Source organism: Centropristis striata, chromosome 15 (genome assembly GCF_030273125.1).
Source record: "Centropristis striata isolate RG_2023a ecotype Rhode Island chromosome 15, C.striata_1.0, whole genome shotgun sequence".
Classification (NCBI taxonomy): Eukaryota; Metazoa; Chordata; class Actinopteri; order Perciformes; family Serranidae; genus Centropristis; species Centropristis striata.
Window position 1 is genome coordinate 21,563,430 of NC_081531.1, and position 18,060 is coordinate 21,581,489.

The window sequence follows — 18,060 nt, forward strand, 5'->3', positions numbered from 1 at the left end:
TGACTGTGATAATAATAGAGAATAGAGGGTGACTGACAGGAGGAGGATGTAAAGAAGGGAAAGGGCAGAACAGGAGGAGGCAGAAGGGGTCAAAAAGTTGGGGAGTTGGAAATAAAGTGAAAGACTGTGAGCCAGCTTAAGGCAGGGGAGAGTGGGGGAAAAAGAGAAACCTGTAACCAAAACAGTCTGTTGCCTTGACAGCTGAGGACCACAGCTGACTAGAGGGTCAGTGCTTTAAGACAGCTGTAAACAAACACGGGGCTGGGTCAGAGACGAGCTGATGGGATCAGATCCGTGTGATAAATATCTAATCTCAGGATGAAGAGATCAAGTCTCTGTGTTAAACGTCTGACCCAGGTTGGCCTGACTTACATCAATCTGTAACCGCTCGCAGACTGGCCAAGGAGGGAGGACAGGTTGTGGTGGATAAGGAAAATATCTGAATTCTGTCATTTCAGTATGTTTGTTTATTGAGAGTAGGTGCAATTCTCCTGACAGTGACAAATTGATAACATTATTCAACAGCTCCTTGCACTATTACTTTTGAAGTAAGTAGTTTATGTTATTTCTAGTGCCTTATCCTACAGGTACATCTCAATAAAGTAGAATATCATGGAAAAGTCCATTTCCAGTAGTTCAAGTCAAATACCCCCAACCAAGTATTGAGTGCATATAGATGGACATAGTTTTCAGAGGCCAACATTTCCATATTAAACACACTTTTTAAAATTGGTCTTTTGCAATATTACACTTTTTAAGACACTGAATTTTAGGTCTTACATAAATAAACTTTTCGACGATATTTAAATTTATTGAGATGCACCTGTACATAACTGCACAACATGCGCCCACCTAAGATGTAGAGGGGTATTTCCTGACAATTTAGAGCGATAAAAAGTCAAATTGTTCTTGACAAAAAAAAAAGCATTGTTTAGATCCCTCACTGAAACAAATCTGCTCCTTAGTTTTGTGGCCAGCAGCGGCCATTGATCACACCAGCTCATTAACTTGTAAGTCACTCATTAGTTTGTATGGAATGGACCTCACCAGTTCCACTGATGGATGTTAACAATGCCAACCAGCTGGAGTCAAATGTGAAACCCTCCGGACCCAAACTCATAAAGAATCATGTACGAAGAATTTGTCATGAAAAGGAACAGGGAACGAAAAGGCAGCAGCACAATGTAAAGAAGAGTAAGGGCTGACAGGTAACATTAAAAAGGATTTATTACGACTTCCTGTGTAAAGAGGGGAGATTAGGAGACCTGAGGGATTAAAGTGATGAGATGACAGCCTTGTCATGTACCCTTTATGGATTATTGATTCGCAGCCATTTGAATACCCTACACTCATGAGAGGCATTTCATTCCAAAGCACACTGAGCTATTGAATGCTCAGAAATGTCACGTAAAGGTGAGGCAGATAGAAGAGGAGAGAGTAAAATACAAAGACCTTCTGCTCCGGCAATAATAGGCTACTTGTACATTTACCATTTTACACTTTCTGCATTAAGCTGGGTGATTGCAATAAATGAAACCTCCGAAAAGGCTTCTCAGTTTCCTGACAATAAAATCAAGCATCAGTTAGGAGCATATGGGTGAGGGCCCCAATAAAACAGATTTTAAATGAATTAATTTACATATGAAAGGAAACAATTATCAATTTCAAAAGGTCTACGTGTTTCTAGTGCTTTCACTAGATGAGCATGTGTGTTTGTCTTAGGAGAGGACTGGGAGGAAATGGGACATTTCCTGATGTAAATAATCTCCTACAGTTCTCCCATGCACAAGGATTCCTAACATTCCTGTTCACAGAAACTTGAAATGAGCATTAAGTCTGACATCTGCATAAATTATGTACTTTACACTATATGTCATAATGACTCGATTCCCCTGCAAAAAAAAACCCCTGCAAAATGATTTTATAAACCCAGGTACTCTGACGATATTACAGCATCTATACCTGCAGCAGAGGTAAAGACAAGAGCTTAAAGGTTAGGTTAATTTCCTGCATGTGACCTTTCATCCACAGTAGGAAGTACAGAGGGAGATGGATCACCAGGACGCACAACTGATGCACAATAATTAGCGAGATACTGAGGATTACAAGGAGGGAGGGTCGAGGGTTGACAGATATGCTACAGGTAGACAGAATTGGAGCAGTCAAGCTGGGGAGAATCCACCGACAGTAAAACTCTTCTGCCACAGACCAGATGTTGTCGCAATGGGGTAGTGGGCAGGCTATAATAGACAGTTGGGCTTTGTCAGCGGATTAAACAGGCTTTATAGTTGTTTTTTTGTAATAATAGCGGCAGGGGAGAGAAAAAGTATATTTTTCATGAATTAAAAGCTTTCGTTTTTTATAACTGTAAAAGCAACAGAATACTACTAAAATGTAATTATTAAAAAGGGGTAGCCACACAAACTTATTAGATATTATACAGGTGCATCTCAATAGATTAGAATATCATAGAAAGTTTATTTATGTCAGTAATTCAATTCATAAAGTGGAAATAACACATTATATAGATCCATTACACACAGAATGAAACATTTCATGTCTTAATTTATTCTGATAATAATAATTATGGCTTACATTTAATGAAGACCTAAAATTCTGTGTCTCAAAAAATTTAAAATTACAAAAGACCAATCTTAAAAAGTATGTTTAATATGGAAATGTTGGCCTCTGAAAAGTATGTCCATCTATATGCACTGAATACCTGGTTGGGGCTGTTTGACTTGAACTACTGGAAATGGACTTTTCCATATTCTTATTTATTGAGATGCACCTGTACTCCTGCAGTCTGAATTCTCCATGTTTTACATATTTAATATAATAAAATATTATCTGTAAAGTATGTTCTACGGGGGAAAACATACGGAAAATTTAAAGTTGAAACTTCATACTTTGATAGTAAACACAAGATTTTCAAGAACTGGAGCTTAAAGAGATCACCAATTTGTCATGATAATCCTCCCCAAAGTTTACAAGTAAGGTCAAATGATTTAGACAAGGAATGAAGTACCCACCTGGTAGATATCTGATAGGCTGCTACTCCCTGAGTCACTGGCGATGCTGCATCCTGATTGGCTGGGAGGCATGTGCATCACCTGCTGATGGGCGTGGTCAGTTAGGTGCATCTTATTGAGGTCAGCAGGAAGCTGTTCAGACAGACAGGAAGTAGTAGAGAGACAGAAGGAGAAAAGGATCTGAGTTCATCAGAGGCAAACCTCCAAGTATCATCTAACACACAAATACATACCTACACACACAAATACACACATACACACACACACACACACACATACACACATACACACATACACACACACACACACACACACACACACACACACACACACACACACACACACACACACACACACAGTGTCACAGTTTCATCAGCCTGAAAGCCAAAGCTGGTTTGGCAGCATTTGACATGTTCTACTCTGAGATAATAAGCATGAACAGGATGGAGGTGAAGACACTTCTGACAGCTATAAATTATGATCCAGTGCTGATAGTTGATATGATTTCTGATAGACAGGCGGGTTTTATATTTATGCACTGACCTGAAAAAATGATGAAGTGTTAAACTCTGGCCATGGCTGTCTTATTAGGATTACTTGACATGCTTTCTTTTATGCAGACAGTTTACATGTTATATACTATGTGTGCAAACTGAATGAAGAGCCACATATCCAATGACAGAAAAATTACTTATTACTCTAACCGGAATTTTTTTTTACAAACGCATACAAATACACCGCAACAACAACAACAACAACAACAACAACAACAACAACAACAACAACAACAACAAAATTAATTCCTTACACAAATCTGTTCTTGGTCAGTCAGTTTATTTCCTTCAAGATAAGAAGACAATTTGCACAAGGCAAAGTCTGAGCAAACAAAATTAATTTGTTTCTCTTTTCTTATCACCTTTTCCTGAAAATTGATCACACATTCTCAAATAAACCTGTCAGATTCAGAAAGAGACAAAGTTGTCAGTCAAGCAGCCAACTGACTTTTTTCCACAACAGAGAACAACGTGTAAACTTTCACTGACAAAAAAACGCCACAAAGACACAACCAGTGACAAGCAGCTCACTAGATCAATAATTGGCATTTAAACTACTGTCACACAACTTCCCACCATGCATTAAACCTAGAATGTTCGGCGGTTTGTGTGCTCGTGAACAAATCAAGATATCCCTGTGTGATCCTGCATCTTCTCTTGATTAACAAACTGATTTACACCATCAATTACCTGACCAATTGGTAAGGGAATTTTAGTTTTACTGCTAGCTGGATTTACATCTAGTGCATACAATAATCTCCCCACATGCACGGCACAGGACACCTCAGTGTTGTCACATAAACACTCCTCCCTTTAAGACAGGATAAAGAGATCTCTGAGAAAAATATTGTATGCCTGATTTGGTAGACTCAAGAGCTGCAATGCTGAAAAATTCAGAAGCCCTGCAAAGTCAATATAACAAGGCACCTGCATCCAGTGTGTAAAAGCAGGTCAACCAAAGGTCAAGTCCTTGTTTTTTACTCCCAAATTTAGGTTTAGGAATAAATATTTAAAGTTTTCTCTACTGCAAATCAGTGGAAAAGAACTGTTCTACTACACCCATAGAGGATAGAAAATGAAAGGAGGTGTTCCAACAAAGGCTACTGCTGCAAACAATATTTAGAAGACTTGAGGAGGTAAAAAAAATGGGATCGCCTACAAAGTGAGTCAGCTGGGCTTCATCTCAATTTCCTGTGCAGGTGGACAAATTCACTTGGTGCCCCCTCTCTAGAAGAAACCACTAATTCTAAGGTCTTACCAGTTTGGATCGGGGCAGTGTCAGGGTGAGAGAAGACGTCCTCCTGCGACACCGTGCAAACCTACAGCACACCTCCTCCATCGCCACACCAGACAACGCTCGCTGTCCGAACACGCACATAAACACTCACGCCAACGCTTGCACATGCGAAGCCAAACTGAAGCTTGGGAGCTAGCCGAGGCTGCGAGGAACCACGGTGCCAACATGCAATATTAAATAAGTGGAGGGTGGGGGTGCTGCCCCCTCAGTACTCTCTTCTAATAGGCCTGTTGTACAGTATGACCCAACCAGCACTTAACCCCCCACTCCCCTGTTCCCCCAAACCCACAGGGAAACACAGCATCGAAGGGTGGAGTTCTACAAGTTCAACAGCCTGTTCTTAATGTGTGGCATATTAAAGCAAAACACTCAACTATGGATGGATTCATGCACACTGGATTTACACACGAGCTTTATCCATTTTGACTTGTTTGCTTTCACGATTGCTTTAACAATGTATTTAGACATTAAGATAATGTGTAGAGATTAGCAACTGCTATGGCAGAAGCTAATGGGAATCCAATAAAATAAGCAAATAAAATCCCCATTTACCACATAGTGCACTATAATTACACTACAGCTACAACATCACCAGAACAGGAGCTGCCATCCTTGGAGGAACTCTACACCCAGCGGTGTAGGTAAAAAGCTTATCAGAAAGCCCAACCACCCCAGCCACAGACTGTTCTGCCTGCTGCCTTTTATACTCTTACTTATTGTCTTACAACTGTTTACACCTCTGCATTGTATATGTGCATTTACACAGTACATTAACTGCATTCCTGTTTTCATCCCATTTAAATTAACTTTATTAATTATGATATATCTACAAAGATATATATTACTATATCTTTTTTTTATTGGTTTATTTTAGCCCTATATTTAACTTGGATTTTGTTTTGTCTTACAACGCATATTTAGATTTGGATTTTATTTGTGAGAGAACACACTCAAGCCTATAGGATGTAATAAATATGGAGCTATCCGCTGCCATGGAAGCCAAAGCAATTTGGAGGATTGACTTGTTATGGATGCACTGATTATTTATTTAGGTTGTCAGCTGGCATAAAAATTTACCACACATTCTTTTTGGAGCAAACCCAGCAATGGGAGGAAATCAGCGTAATTAAGATGAGTAGCAATCATTCGCTATGCACTATTTGTACCAATTATACAGCTGAATATATGACTTTGCCCAAGCGTTAGAAGAAGCAGAATACCCCTGCAGATTCTCTCATATAGATACAAAATCTTAAAATACTTTACATAAACATTAATGCATATGTTGTCTTCTTTTGTCCATCACACACACCTCTTTATACATCTAGTATATCACCTAAATATTATTACATTCAGGGTTTCCCTCCATCACTTACATATTTATAATGGTGCTTTAACCAAAAACTTAAACGGCAAAATTATTTTTCAGTGTGCCACTGCAACAGTTACACCAACATACTGACTCATCTCTAATATTAGTTTAAGTGCGACTGAGTATTTAAGTGAAATCCATTTCCTATTAGGTACAGCAGTCTAATGAATTATGTGTTTCACTTATTGAACAGGCAACACCTAATCCTAGACGGTTTGTGTTATTGACTAAATCACACATGTGCACAAGTAGAATACTCTACTCTCATTCCTGGTGCTTGCTGTTGACCAACACTCTTCACGATTAGTTTGTTGTGTTTGTTTGTGAATGAGAAGAGACAGAAAAGGCGAGACCGGGGACGGAGAGGGATCACCACATCATCACAGGTAAATACACATTGATTTCTGTGTGATGGAGCAGTTAGAAGCCAGCGATGATATAGCTCCCACGCTGCATCAATTTAATACATTCACCCAAAATCCACATACCTAGAGACAGATGTTAACGTGTCAAACTGCTGAGTCAATCAGGGAAAAGAAGCATCGTCTACATCGTAGAGAAAACTTGAACTTTGGAAATGCAGCAGCAACATTTCTATTGGCTGTGAGATGCTGATGCTGGGTAACCAAAAAGCTGCAATAAGGGATACACCCATAAAGGTAGCAGCATATTTAGGAGGTAATAGAAGAGTTGACATTTTGGGAAATATACTTCAGCCCTTTTCAGACATATAAAATGTAACACTGCCTGCTCCGTCTAGCTCTTAAAGTATTGTTTTTTTCTCATTCGGACAGGTGGTGACTTTTACTTTTATGTTTCTTACAGCTTCATTCAGATATGACGGAACATTAATGGAAAGAGCCTCATGCTCGCTCATCATTTGGCACCTGGAGAGGGAGCAAAGAGAGGCAGAAAAGAGCTTCCTGTTCTCTCACAGGCTGCATCACTAAAGGAAAATACATTTTTTTGCAGTTCTATCATTCAGCTCATGTTTACTTTGTTGGATTTATTTTCTAACTAAGACTGTAGGGATACGATTACAGTTAGATATGAAAGATAACACTCATCAAAAGTGTGTGTTTTGGAGGTACCAGGGAATGAAACAGGGCCAGAAAAGGCAGAAGGAGTTCATATGTTTCTGTGAGTACAGGAGAGAGGGAAGGATGGAAGGAAGGGGGAGTCGAGTGAGGGAGTGATTGGAGAAGTGAATAATTGTGGTGGTCTCGTGGCTCCTATTCACACCACAGACTTAATCCTGCTCTAATCCTCCTCTTTCCCTCCCCCAGCGGGCTGAGTGGTGGGGGGGCGCAGGGGTTTAAGGGGTCTCCCATTCTCCTCATGCATTAAGGATGAGAGTTAGGAGATTAAATATAAATGTGCAAGGCTCCTTGAGCTGTACAATTCTATCATGTCAACGAGAGGGCGCAATCATGAGAGGATCAAGCTGGCTGTAAATGTTATGTCGCAGTCAAACAGACCGAGCTTTCAAAACACCAATCACTTACAGAGTCTGATTAACTCTGGAGAAATGAACTTATCATCTACTATAATAAGGGTGAGAAAAGATTTAACCCAAGCAAGATGCAGCAGCTAAAGTAGGGGAAATCCACAAGGAACAAGCCTGGAGCTGTCAGAACATCAAGTTGTTACCAAGTTCAGAAGCTCATAAATGAATAATTGGCTAATACTGTGAACAAAGGACACAACTGGTGTGGCTGGGCAATATTTTTCTAATATCACTGCATGTGCAAAAAACACTGTTTTCAATGATGTCTGTAGATGTCTTTGTTCATTCAGTAGCCATAAAATCACTTACTGAGACATTATAAAGACTTTATAACTACATATATCGAGGCTATATATGAATAAATGCTAGTTTTACTAAAAAGTCACACTTAATATGATTTGTCATTTGTGTGTTTTCTGTTGTCTGGGACCAACATGCCTTACCACCCACTCATCAATCATGGAGAAAAGCACATTAACCGACATACAAATGGCCACTCTGCAGTTTTTTAAAGCTAATTTTATGACGACATTTGTCTTTCTGTGGACCGACTCAAGTCCCTAAAGCAGAACAAAGCAGTCAAAACATATTAGGGTGATATCTTCTTTTTCCTTCTTCTATAAAACCTAACTCTGTTTCACTTATAGCATCCAATTTTAACAATGAGATTAACTAGCTGTGGGCCTGAGTGCTCTGTTCCCCCCATTTCCTCAGTGATAAAATGGGCTATAAAGCCCAGACTGGACATTTGGCTACACAGACAAGAGACCGGGTTTCCCAAAGGCATTTTAGTGCTGGGATAATCTTTGCTACATTGTAGGTCACTGCGCAGAGAGATGTTTTGGGAATGGTTTGGGGAAACCTTCAAGACAATAATGGATGAAGTCTTGTCTGTCTATCATTATAGTCTGGAATTGGTTGGTTAAGGTTCCCAGAAGAGGGCACCCCATTAAAAAGCATGCTCAAACAGTGATGCTACTTCACTTTGAATAAATTATTGGCTAATCATTTTCTGACCCAACAGTGTTGGCTTTATTAGGATGCAGAGAAACTACTTAATGCCAGGCCACACCTGAGACTTCACTAAACCACTACTGATCAGAGAGAAAGAGAGACATCTCTACAGACAGACCAGTTATTAGGAGGATAAGTAAGAACATTTATCAAAAGAAATGGAGCATGAAGGAGACGTACGCACCAACATACACAATGAGACAAAGAGGAACTGGAGAAAGAGTGAAAACAACACATTAAGATGAATAATAAAGAGGACAAATGGCTTGGCTAAGTAATTAAAGAAAATGTGATGAGGCTGATGAATCCTGATGAGGACGATAATTAAAACGGGTTCCACAAACAATGACACAAACAAAGCTCGATTAATATTTAAAGACAATAGTGTTGAGATTTGGCAAGAGAACAAAATGACAAAAATGACAGTACGATAGAGAAAGAGCTATTGTTCAGGGTTTCTAAACAGATGCTGAAGTGTGATAAAGATTTAAAGGTTGTTCACTTTGTTGGAGATCACTGGGAAATCTTTGTTACATTACACATAAAAGAAACGATGTACAAAGATATAAGGTGGCAGAAATTAGTGTGTTCACGTTTCCCTTTGTTTACAAATCCAAAGAAATGCTAGAGCCAAATACAGTATGTTGGCTCTTATACTTTTCTAACTGTCTTCTTCTTTTTCCGTGTTTCTAAAAATGCAGTGGGTGAATGTAACTGCGTACATTCATTCAAGTACTGTACTTAACTACAATTTTGAGGTACTTGAGTATTTCCACGTGTAACTTTATACTTGTACTTCACTTCAATTTAGGGAAAAATATTGTACTTCTTACTCCACTAAATTCAGTTGACAGCTTTGGTTACTTTTTAGGTCGAGAGAAATGAAAAAATAAGATCATTTCAAAATCATTACATATTCATAAATTAAACCACATAAAAGTATATTAGGTACTTAAAATGAGCCCTACCTTGATCACAGTTAAATGCTGCTTACACATAAATGCATCAAAAATATTAATACAATAATATATATATATATATATATATATATATATATATATATATTCTGCATTCTGCATAACAAGTACTTTTTATTTTATTTTAATGCTGATATTTTTGTACTTTTACTGAAGCAAGTTTTGAATGCAGGACTTTTACTTGTATTGGAATTCTGCAGTGTTGTCTTAGTACTTTTATTTGAGTAAGGGATCTAAATACTTTTCCACCCCTCTAAAAATGATACAAAGGAAGACAAATGTATGGCATAATTTGAAAAATCCTGGTCAAACACTAAACCTAAACAAACCAACAAAAGAAAAAAGAATTCCCTCTTGCATTACCCAAATAATCTATAATTCTAAATATAAGACATTATGATGGTGCTGAAGACAGTTTCAATATCATTAATATCATTAATGGGAATTCCAAAAAGAATATACAAAAAAAGGACAAATTGCCATTTCTACTGACTGATACTGTGTACAGGCTTCAGAGGTTTAGGGAATAAAAACAATTAAGTCCTGTTATAGAACTTTTTTGGCTTCACTACTCATAACCCCACAGCTGAGTAAATACAGGCATGGTAATGGATAGTGAGGTCACTGGTGGGGTATCTGACATGAACGTGACCGGCCTGTAGATGTCAGCAGTGACAAACTGCCCTGACACGACTGGAGTGGTTGGCCAAGCAACATGACAATCACTCAGCAATGAAATGCAAACAAAACAAGGAAGTTCAACTATGCAAGTTAATATTTTTGTTTTACATTATTCAGGTGCTTAAACACTGCGAATAATTGCAGGTGTTTGCCTGCTTGGGTGCCGTTTTTTTCATTCACACTAATTTCTTTGGTATCTAGCTGTTATGTCATACCCAGAGTGACTCACACATGTTGCTACAATAAAGTAAGACTCATTTTCAAGATCACTATAACATCAAAGTGGAAGAGGGGAGAAAGAGTGAGTTTTCTAGCAACACCTTCTTCTTAAAATAGAAGCTTGAGAGAAAAACCTGTAAAAGGTACAATTAAATACCTTCCTACTATACATTTATAGCATAATTACACATGGAAACAGGAAACCCTTGCTGTTACCACATGTCTTCACTCATAACAGCTGTCACCAAGTGTTGATTTGGCCCTCACAGCAGAAACCACACCGCAGACAGCAGCAGTTTACCTTCGCACTGCAGTCTCACAGCACAAATGAGTTACATGTAGCACCTGATGTCTGAATCCGATTTCCGCTGGTTTTCACATTCCTCTGCTCTCGTGTCACTTTGTATTGTCTCCTTCAGAACCATCTCACCTCTTTGCTTGGATCATCTTGGTTATTAATTCTGTCTGCAGTCTGTTATCGTGACCAGTGTTGCACTCCATCATTATAGCCGCCTCCTTTCTCTGTCTCTACTCCAGTCTCACCTCCTTTTTATGGCCTTCATCCCTTTTTTTATCAATTTTTTTTTTTTAGATATCCTCTATTCTTGCATTTCTTTCCCCCACTGGATCAAACCCCCATTTCTGCCCCCACGCAATTCTGCATCAAAGCGAGCAAGTAGGAGTGAAATGACTCCAAGTAGCCTCATCAGACTAGCCAGGTGAGGACATTTGCTCTGCTGTCTGGAACGGGACACACACACACACATTTTGAAGTTCCAGATTTAGCCCCGCAGCGCTACAGAAAGCTTTGATCAATTGAGGCCACTCTTGGCTTGATCTAATGTTGTAAGAGAAGGACGGTGTCGAAAAACATGACATTCATGAGTAATACCTAGAATAAAACACACACACACGCACACACACACACACACACACACACACACACACACACACACACACACAGTAGGTACACACACGTTTATCCAAAAAGGAATGGCTGCATCCAAAAATAAATACGCTCCACAAAATTCTGCCAACCTACACACACACACACACACAGAGTATACTGTATGTGAACTGCATGCATCTATGGGATTCATTCAGTAAAACGTACACTGAGCTTACTGAACAGGCTCATCTCCCATCTCCACTCTACTACTGGCAAGTTCACGGATGTTTGGATTAAAATACAGTGAAGGGAAACAGATGGAGATGGGGAGAAAATGGAGGGACCTGAAGTGAATATGACTGAGTGTGAGAGAGGTGGAGAGACAGAGAGTGAAAGAGGAGATAGTGAGAGAGGCAGAGTGCAGCATATGATTGAGACTGGAATGAGTATGTGTGTGTGTGTCGGAGAGAGAGTAAAGGTAAGCGAAGTGGGGAAGAACGTGTAATAAAGATGGGACTGATGACTGAGAGAGGTGGAATGAGGGTGAAGTGATAGGGAGGGAACAAATGAAGATAAAAAGTCTCAAATATTCTCTTAAGAATCCAATTCTACCTCAGTCCAGACTACCATATCTCTGGCACTATGGCAGTGCGTGTGTGTGTGTGTGTGTGTGTGTGTGTGTACCAGCTGGGGAAAGGGGAGATGTAATGAATTGAAGCTAGAATTGGAGGTGACAACAGCAAAGGCAGACAAGCCACAGAGAAAGGGAAGATAGAGATGGAGGGGGAGAAGAGAGAGAGGAGGAGAGAGAATGGGTGGAGTAAACAGGGGACCACATGAGGAGATGCGGATTCAAAAACTGTCAAGCAGAGAAGACTGCATGTGCATAAACACAAACAACAATTCAAGCCCATGCTCTCTCTCTCTCCATCTCTCTATGCCAGCCCTTTGTGAGTAAAGAACTGGCTCTTACTTGCAGTGAAAACCTTGACAAAAATAAAGCTTGTGTAATTTCTGCATTCATATATTCTACTGTATCACAAATGAAGATTAAATAGAATACAATAGAATGCCTTTATTGTCACTATACACAGTGAAGAGAATTAACACTTCTTTCCACAAGAATAAACACTTGATCAAGCATTGAGAAGAGGTCCACTGAGCCTTAAATCAGTGCTGTGCTACCGCTTCTGTGCAAAAATCCTTTGATATCAACACTGACTGTCAATTTTAATATTCAATCAGGCAATCTGTTTCCTGTGCATTCATGCTGCAAATATAGGCATTTCTGTCTCTCTTCTCTACCGCACAGCTTGACTGAGTGCTGACCACTTGGACTGGAGGCTGGGGCTGTGAGAGTCATTCAAACTCATTTACAATCATGATGTTGGGCTCGGTGGTAGGTGACTGTCAGGCATCTACTACTGGCCACAGGCATTGTGGGAAATGTAGTTTTTGGAGTGTGACTGCATCTAAGGATACTAAATCAGTAATATATTAAGAGTAAACATGTTAAACTTGTCTCAGTATAAAACTAGACAACGCTGTTTACAGAAACAGCAGTGGGCTATTTTTAGTGCTTTTCTTGTTTCATTATGACTGACATGACAAGGATGTGCAGCCACAGACACATAACGTAAGGTGCAGAATATTGACACAAATTCTGTTATTGTTTGGAAAAATAACAATAACTGTAATTTCCTTAAATGTTGAAAAAATACTTTTTTCAGTAGCATATGCTCAAAAATTTAGTTTGAAGAGAAAATTAGATGCCAATGGCTGGAGCGTGAAAGTGTTGCAGCTTGATATCAGAACTTTTTCCAATTCAGCACGGCAACACACTACCTAGGAATCTCTTTGAAACACTATTTTAATCTCAGTTAACGAAAATTGCCTCCTGTAATTTGGCAGGCCTTGGTTTGTGAGGTTCAAGGTTCAACAATCATTGGATGGCAAGTTTTTAGCCCGGGTAGACAGGGGGCTGGCAAGCCTCTACAGTGGATAAACAGCCATTAGTTGGCAGTTTCCACACATTGTTGTGCCAGTTTTGTGACAGACAGGATGCTGAATGGCAGTGTCACCAACACCGCCGATGGTTTGTGACTTTTGCCCCAGTTGTCTGAGAGTGATGGAGGAGAGAGATGCAGAGAGGAGAGACACAGAGAGAAGAGGAAGGATAGCTAAACAAAGGAAGCAAATAGAGTTGGAAGGGGAAAAAGACAGAAAGTGTCAGCAGTGTTTGTTTTTTTTCCACACATGGGGATTAACCCTCAAACAATAGATTGTGCATACATGTGTGTGTGTCATTGTCCCTGAATCAGAACTGTATTGTAAGTCACAAATCTGACTGGAATTGAAACCGAATGTGTATATGTCCAAAGGAAAATGACAATTACTGTAATTCATATGGGTTTTATAGTTCCAAGAAAGTCTCAAGTCTTGGCTCTGATGTCCTATTTGAGACAATCACAACAGGTAACCAGTTCCAAGTAAAGCCCTATAGTTTTTCCTACAAGCCCTTTACAAATCATGATTTCTTTGTCTGCTGGTGCACGCTTACAACTGTACCTTTCCGTCAAGCTTGTGCAACATGACTGTTAATAGAAGTACTAACAGTGACCATGCAAATTTGACATGGAATTTCACAGGAACTATACTGGTAAAGTACCAATAATGTTAATGCAATAACCATGTCTCAGCCCCCCTGCCTTCATCGGAATACGCTACGCCACTCTGTATTTTCTTGGTGAGTAAAGGCTCCAAATTGGCTGCATGCTCATTCATCCCACACAGTCTTTACCACTCATTCAGTTTTCTGGTGGCTTACACAGTGAAATAAGGTAATTAGTATGGGTCAGCACCCCTGCAGAGTCAAGTATTTTTCTCTGGAGGACTGAAGGCTTTACAATCAGGCTTTAGTGGAAATTCCTTCCAGTTGGCATCTAGAGAGAGTATGAGTGTGTGTTTGCATGTGTGTGGCAGCAGGTAGCAGACGGGGGTTGCTGCCAAACAGTGTTAGATGTTTCTGAAAGGAATATTCAACCTGTCGCAGCCCATCTGCCCTCCTCTTCTACTTGTTTTAACAACTGTGTGAGGACACTTCAAGACCAGCAGTGTGTAGTTAACTACTGTTGGAAAACAAGACTTAGTCCAAATCTTTTTTTGTATTGTCTGATTGTTATTGGATTGTCTATCATGTCAAACTGAACCCACCTTTTCCTTGAGGTTTGGTTAAAAAAAGGGGGGATTTTTGGCCATTTTCTTGCCCTTTTTCTACCTCGTATATTTGTTTTCCCCAATATACTGCAGCCCCTATTTTTCTTTTCCTGCTGCGCGAAAAGTATGAATAAAAACATGTACTATGATAAAGGATCTCTATGTGATTTTTATGGGGTTGATTTAACATTATTAATGATACCCACACCTATAGAACTGGATGATGAATGGCTCCATTTGTTTGTAAACAGTGTGAAATGCTGGTCCGATATGAATCTGTGTATGTGGGGTTTTCTAATACAAACTTGATTATATACACTATCAAGTCTTTCTTTTGTTCTGCATTTGTGTGTTACAGGAAGCTGCAAGGCGTCTCTCTCTGGCCCCCTGAGGAAGGTGGGCCACGGCCAGGTCTGCCGGATACCGGAGGGAAGGCTAAACACTTGGCTTTAATACTGGCACGACTACTTGTGCATGCACACACATGCATGTGCTCGGATACATACAGACACACACACCTTCGTACCTCCTGGCTCCCCTCTGTTAACAGATGCTTCCTGCCCTGTAGCCCAACCCACGCTACTTCACACATACAAACACACAAAGAGCGCGTCCCTGGCACCCCTACAGGTTAACCCAGACGCCGGGTGGAGAGGCAGACCCATCCTTTGGTTCTCTTCTGGTGTTTTTGTTAATGTTGGATCCTGCTCCACTCTGTCTGGGCCGAGGTTAGCGGGCCAGTGGAGCTCACGACAATTTTGGTACCATCGGCAGGACAGGAAATTAGCTCTGCTTCCTGAACTCCAACGTTCATCAGACATTTTATTATTTTTTCGGACAAAAACTTTTCTCGACAGCAGGAAGAAGTCAGAGCAACTGCTAGATATGAGCCCAAACTGGCGTGAAGAAAGCAATTCTTTCCATTTTGGTTTGAATTTATTATCAGTCAGCTGCTTTTGGTGTCAATTTTCCACGCTGCTGTCAAGATGTCTCAGCGTGAGAGCCCACAGATGTGCATTTGTATTTAAAAGGAGCGTGTTAATGAATATTCAGTGAAAATGTGAATGCAGAAATGTGGTTTTAATAATAGTTGAGAAAACTACTAACTGAAATTCACACAAAAAGAAAGGCAGGAATTGCATTCTCTTTGATGAAGCAAGCATAGAAGCAGCAAGCGTTTTTGAAGGAATGTGCAAAGAATTGTTTATTTTAGTGGATTGTTTGGTCACTTTAATGTGTGTCAGTCTAATATGACACATTAAAAAAAGGATTAGAAAATTAACAAGCTTTAGTGTTTTGCATTGCCAAACTGACTGACAGACCTCCATCTTGCTCTTTGTTTTCATATTACACATTATCTGCTGCCCCCACACTCTTTCTCTATGTTTTTCTCTCTATTTCTCACAAATTCACAAACACCCACAGAGCAATCAACATCCATCCCATCTTGTATTTATAAATGCCCTTGAAAATTATCCAGTAAAGGCTCTCTGGCTGCACAGGCAGAGGAGGGGATGTGGATCAATATCAGTGAGATAATGGGAGCAAGTGAAATTGGGGGGGTGGGGACTATGGGTTGGTTGAAATATCAGCACTAGGATGTGTGTGTATGCGTGTGTGTGTGTGTGTGTGTGTGTGTGTGTGTGTGTGTGTGTGTGTGTAAGGGTGGGGGTAGCAGCTCATATCATACAGAGCTCTCTGGTAGGTGGAGTCTGCATGCATAAAGTGAGGGGGAGTAATGTATGTGTATGTGGACATGCATTATATGCATCTGGGTATTATCTTATGACCATTGCAAAGTGCCATTATGTAGGCCTTTGTGTGTGTGCGTGTGTGTGTGTGTGTGTGTGTGCATGCATTTGAGAATGAGAAGCCAGCAAGGTCATGGGCCGCATGCATGGGTGTGTACATGTGCAGACAATGAGTATGTGTGTGTTTGCACAAAGGCTAGAGTACATCTCCACACGAGCAGCCTCACTTTAGTCCATTTATGGCCTGGTAATGTTGACCAGCTTGGGCATGTTAATGCATACAGAGTGGGCTTTTCTCTCTAAAATTTCAGCCTATCATAGCTAATGGACAGTAATTACACCATTCAGGACAAAACACTGGCTTTTTTATGTCACTGTACCCACTGAAGCAATTAAATGGCACTGCTTTTTCTTAGTTCGACATCAAAAGGTGAAGTGTGCTAAAGTACTAAGCAGCCAAGCCTTTGTATCAGCTGAGAGAGGTCATCTGTGACCTTTATCTGCACCATTACTGGCTTTCGAATTGTTGCTATCATGAAATCTGCGGATGTGCACAATTTTAAATACAGATAAGTGGCCATCAATTGTGGCCAATTGTCTCCCGTTTATAGGTATATGGAAAATGTGACTCAAAGGCCACCAACAATGTAGCTTTGACCATTACAATGAATGTGCAAAAACCTCACTGGGGCTTATTCCTGACCCTGACTGTGTTTCATGTAGGATTTTATGCTTTTGTCTTGTTGTTGATCTTTAAAATGACCAACAAGACATGATTACCATTACCACTTTCAAATACAACATAAATATTGTGATACACAAAGTCCAATGGTATTTATTTCATTTTAGCCCCAAAGCCAGTAATAGTGCATTTTGTGTAAACAATGTGCAGTGATTTTTCTTTCTTTTTTTTTTTACTTCCAGAATTACAAAGGGACCTTATACAAGTGATGCACGTGGAACATTTAGCAACAATGCATGTTTTTGTTTAGAAGGATTGAATAGTAATTTATGACTTCTGGGAGGTGAGTTGGGCATGGCCTGGCCTAATGCAACCCATATCGATCTTATCACCCCTACTTCCTGTGCATATGATATCCTAGACCTCCCTCGGCATACTAAAAGCCTTCTCTCTCTCTATTATTGCCTCTCCCTCCAATGCTCTCTCTTGGTTTTTGGTCTTTGTCTCTCGCTCATTAACTCTCTCTCTACCCATGCTCTTATCTGGAGCCCCCCCCCCCCCCCCTCCCTCCTCCTCCTGGTGTCTCTGGGCTCAAAAGGCCACATTACCTTGACACCCTGTGTGAATTCAGTCTGTCCGTCAATCAGCCTGTCTGTAGGTTGAGGTCAAAATAAATCTGCCAAGGCCAATGTTAAGAGGCTGGGGCATTATATCACCTGGCAAAGGTCATGCTCTTAATGCACAGAAGTGGTTCTGTCAACAGATTCAGGTACCAGGGGAGCCACGGTGCAACTATCTAATACTCTTTTAATGGTGCCTGCAGTTTCTATCCGTTGACCTGATGATGCAGAAGATTATAGTACAAAGTG

At 40.1% G+C, this 18,060-nt stretch overlaps 1 protein-coding gene across 3 annotated transcripts in view; it reads right to left on the bottom strand.

The window, feature by feature from the left end:
* Positions 1 to 18,060, bottom strand: part of rapgef6 (Rap guanine nucleotide exchange factor (GEF) 6) — an 89,852-nt gene that overhangs the window by 48,038 nt on the left and 23,754 nt on the right. For all 3 annotated transcript variants that reach the window (XM_059351037.1, XM_059351036.1, XM_059351035.1), the window contains exon 3: positions 3,033 to 3,164. In XM_059351037.1, coding sequence (XP_059207020.1) covers positions 3,033 to 3,164 — 132 coding nt within the window. The remainder of the gene's footprint in view (positions 1 to 3,032; positions 3,165 to 18,060) is intronic.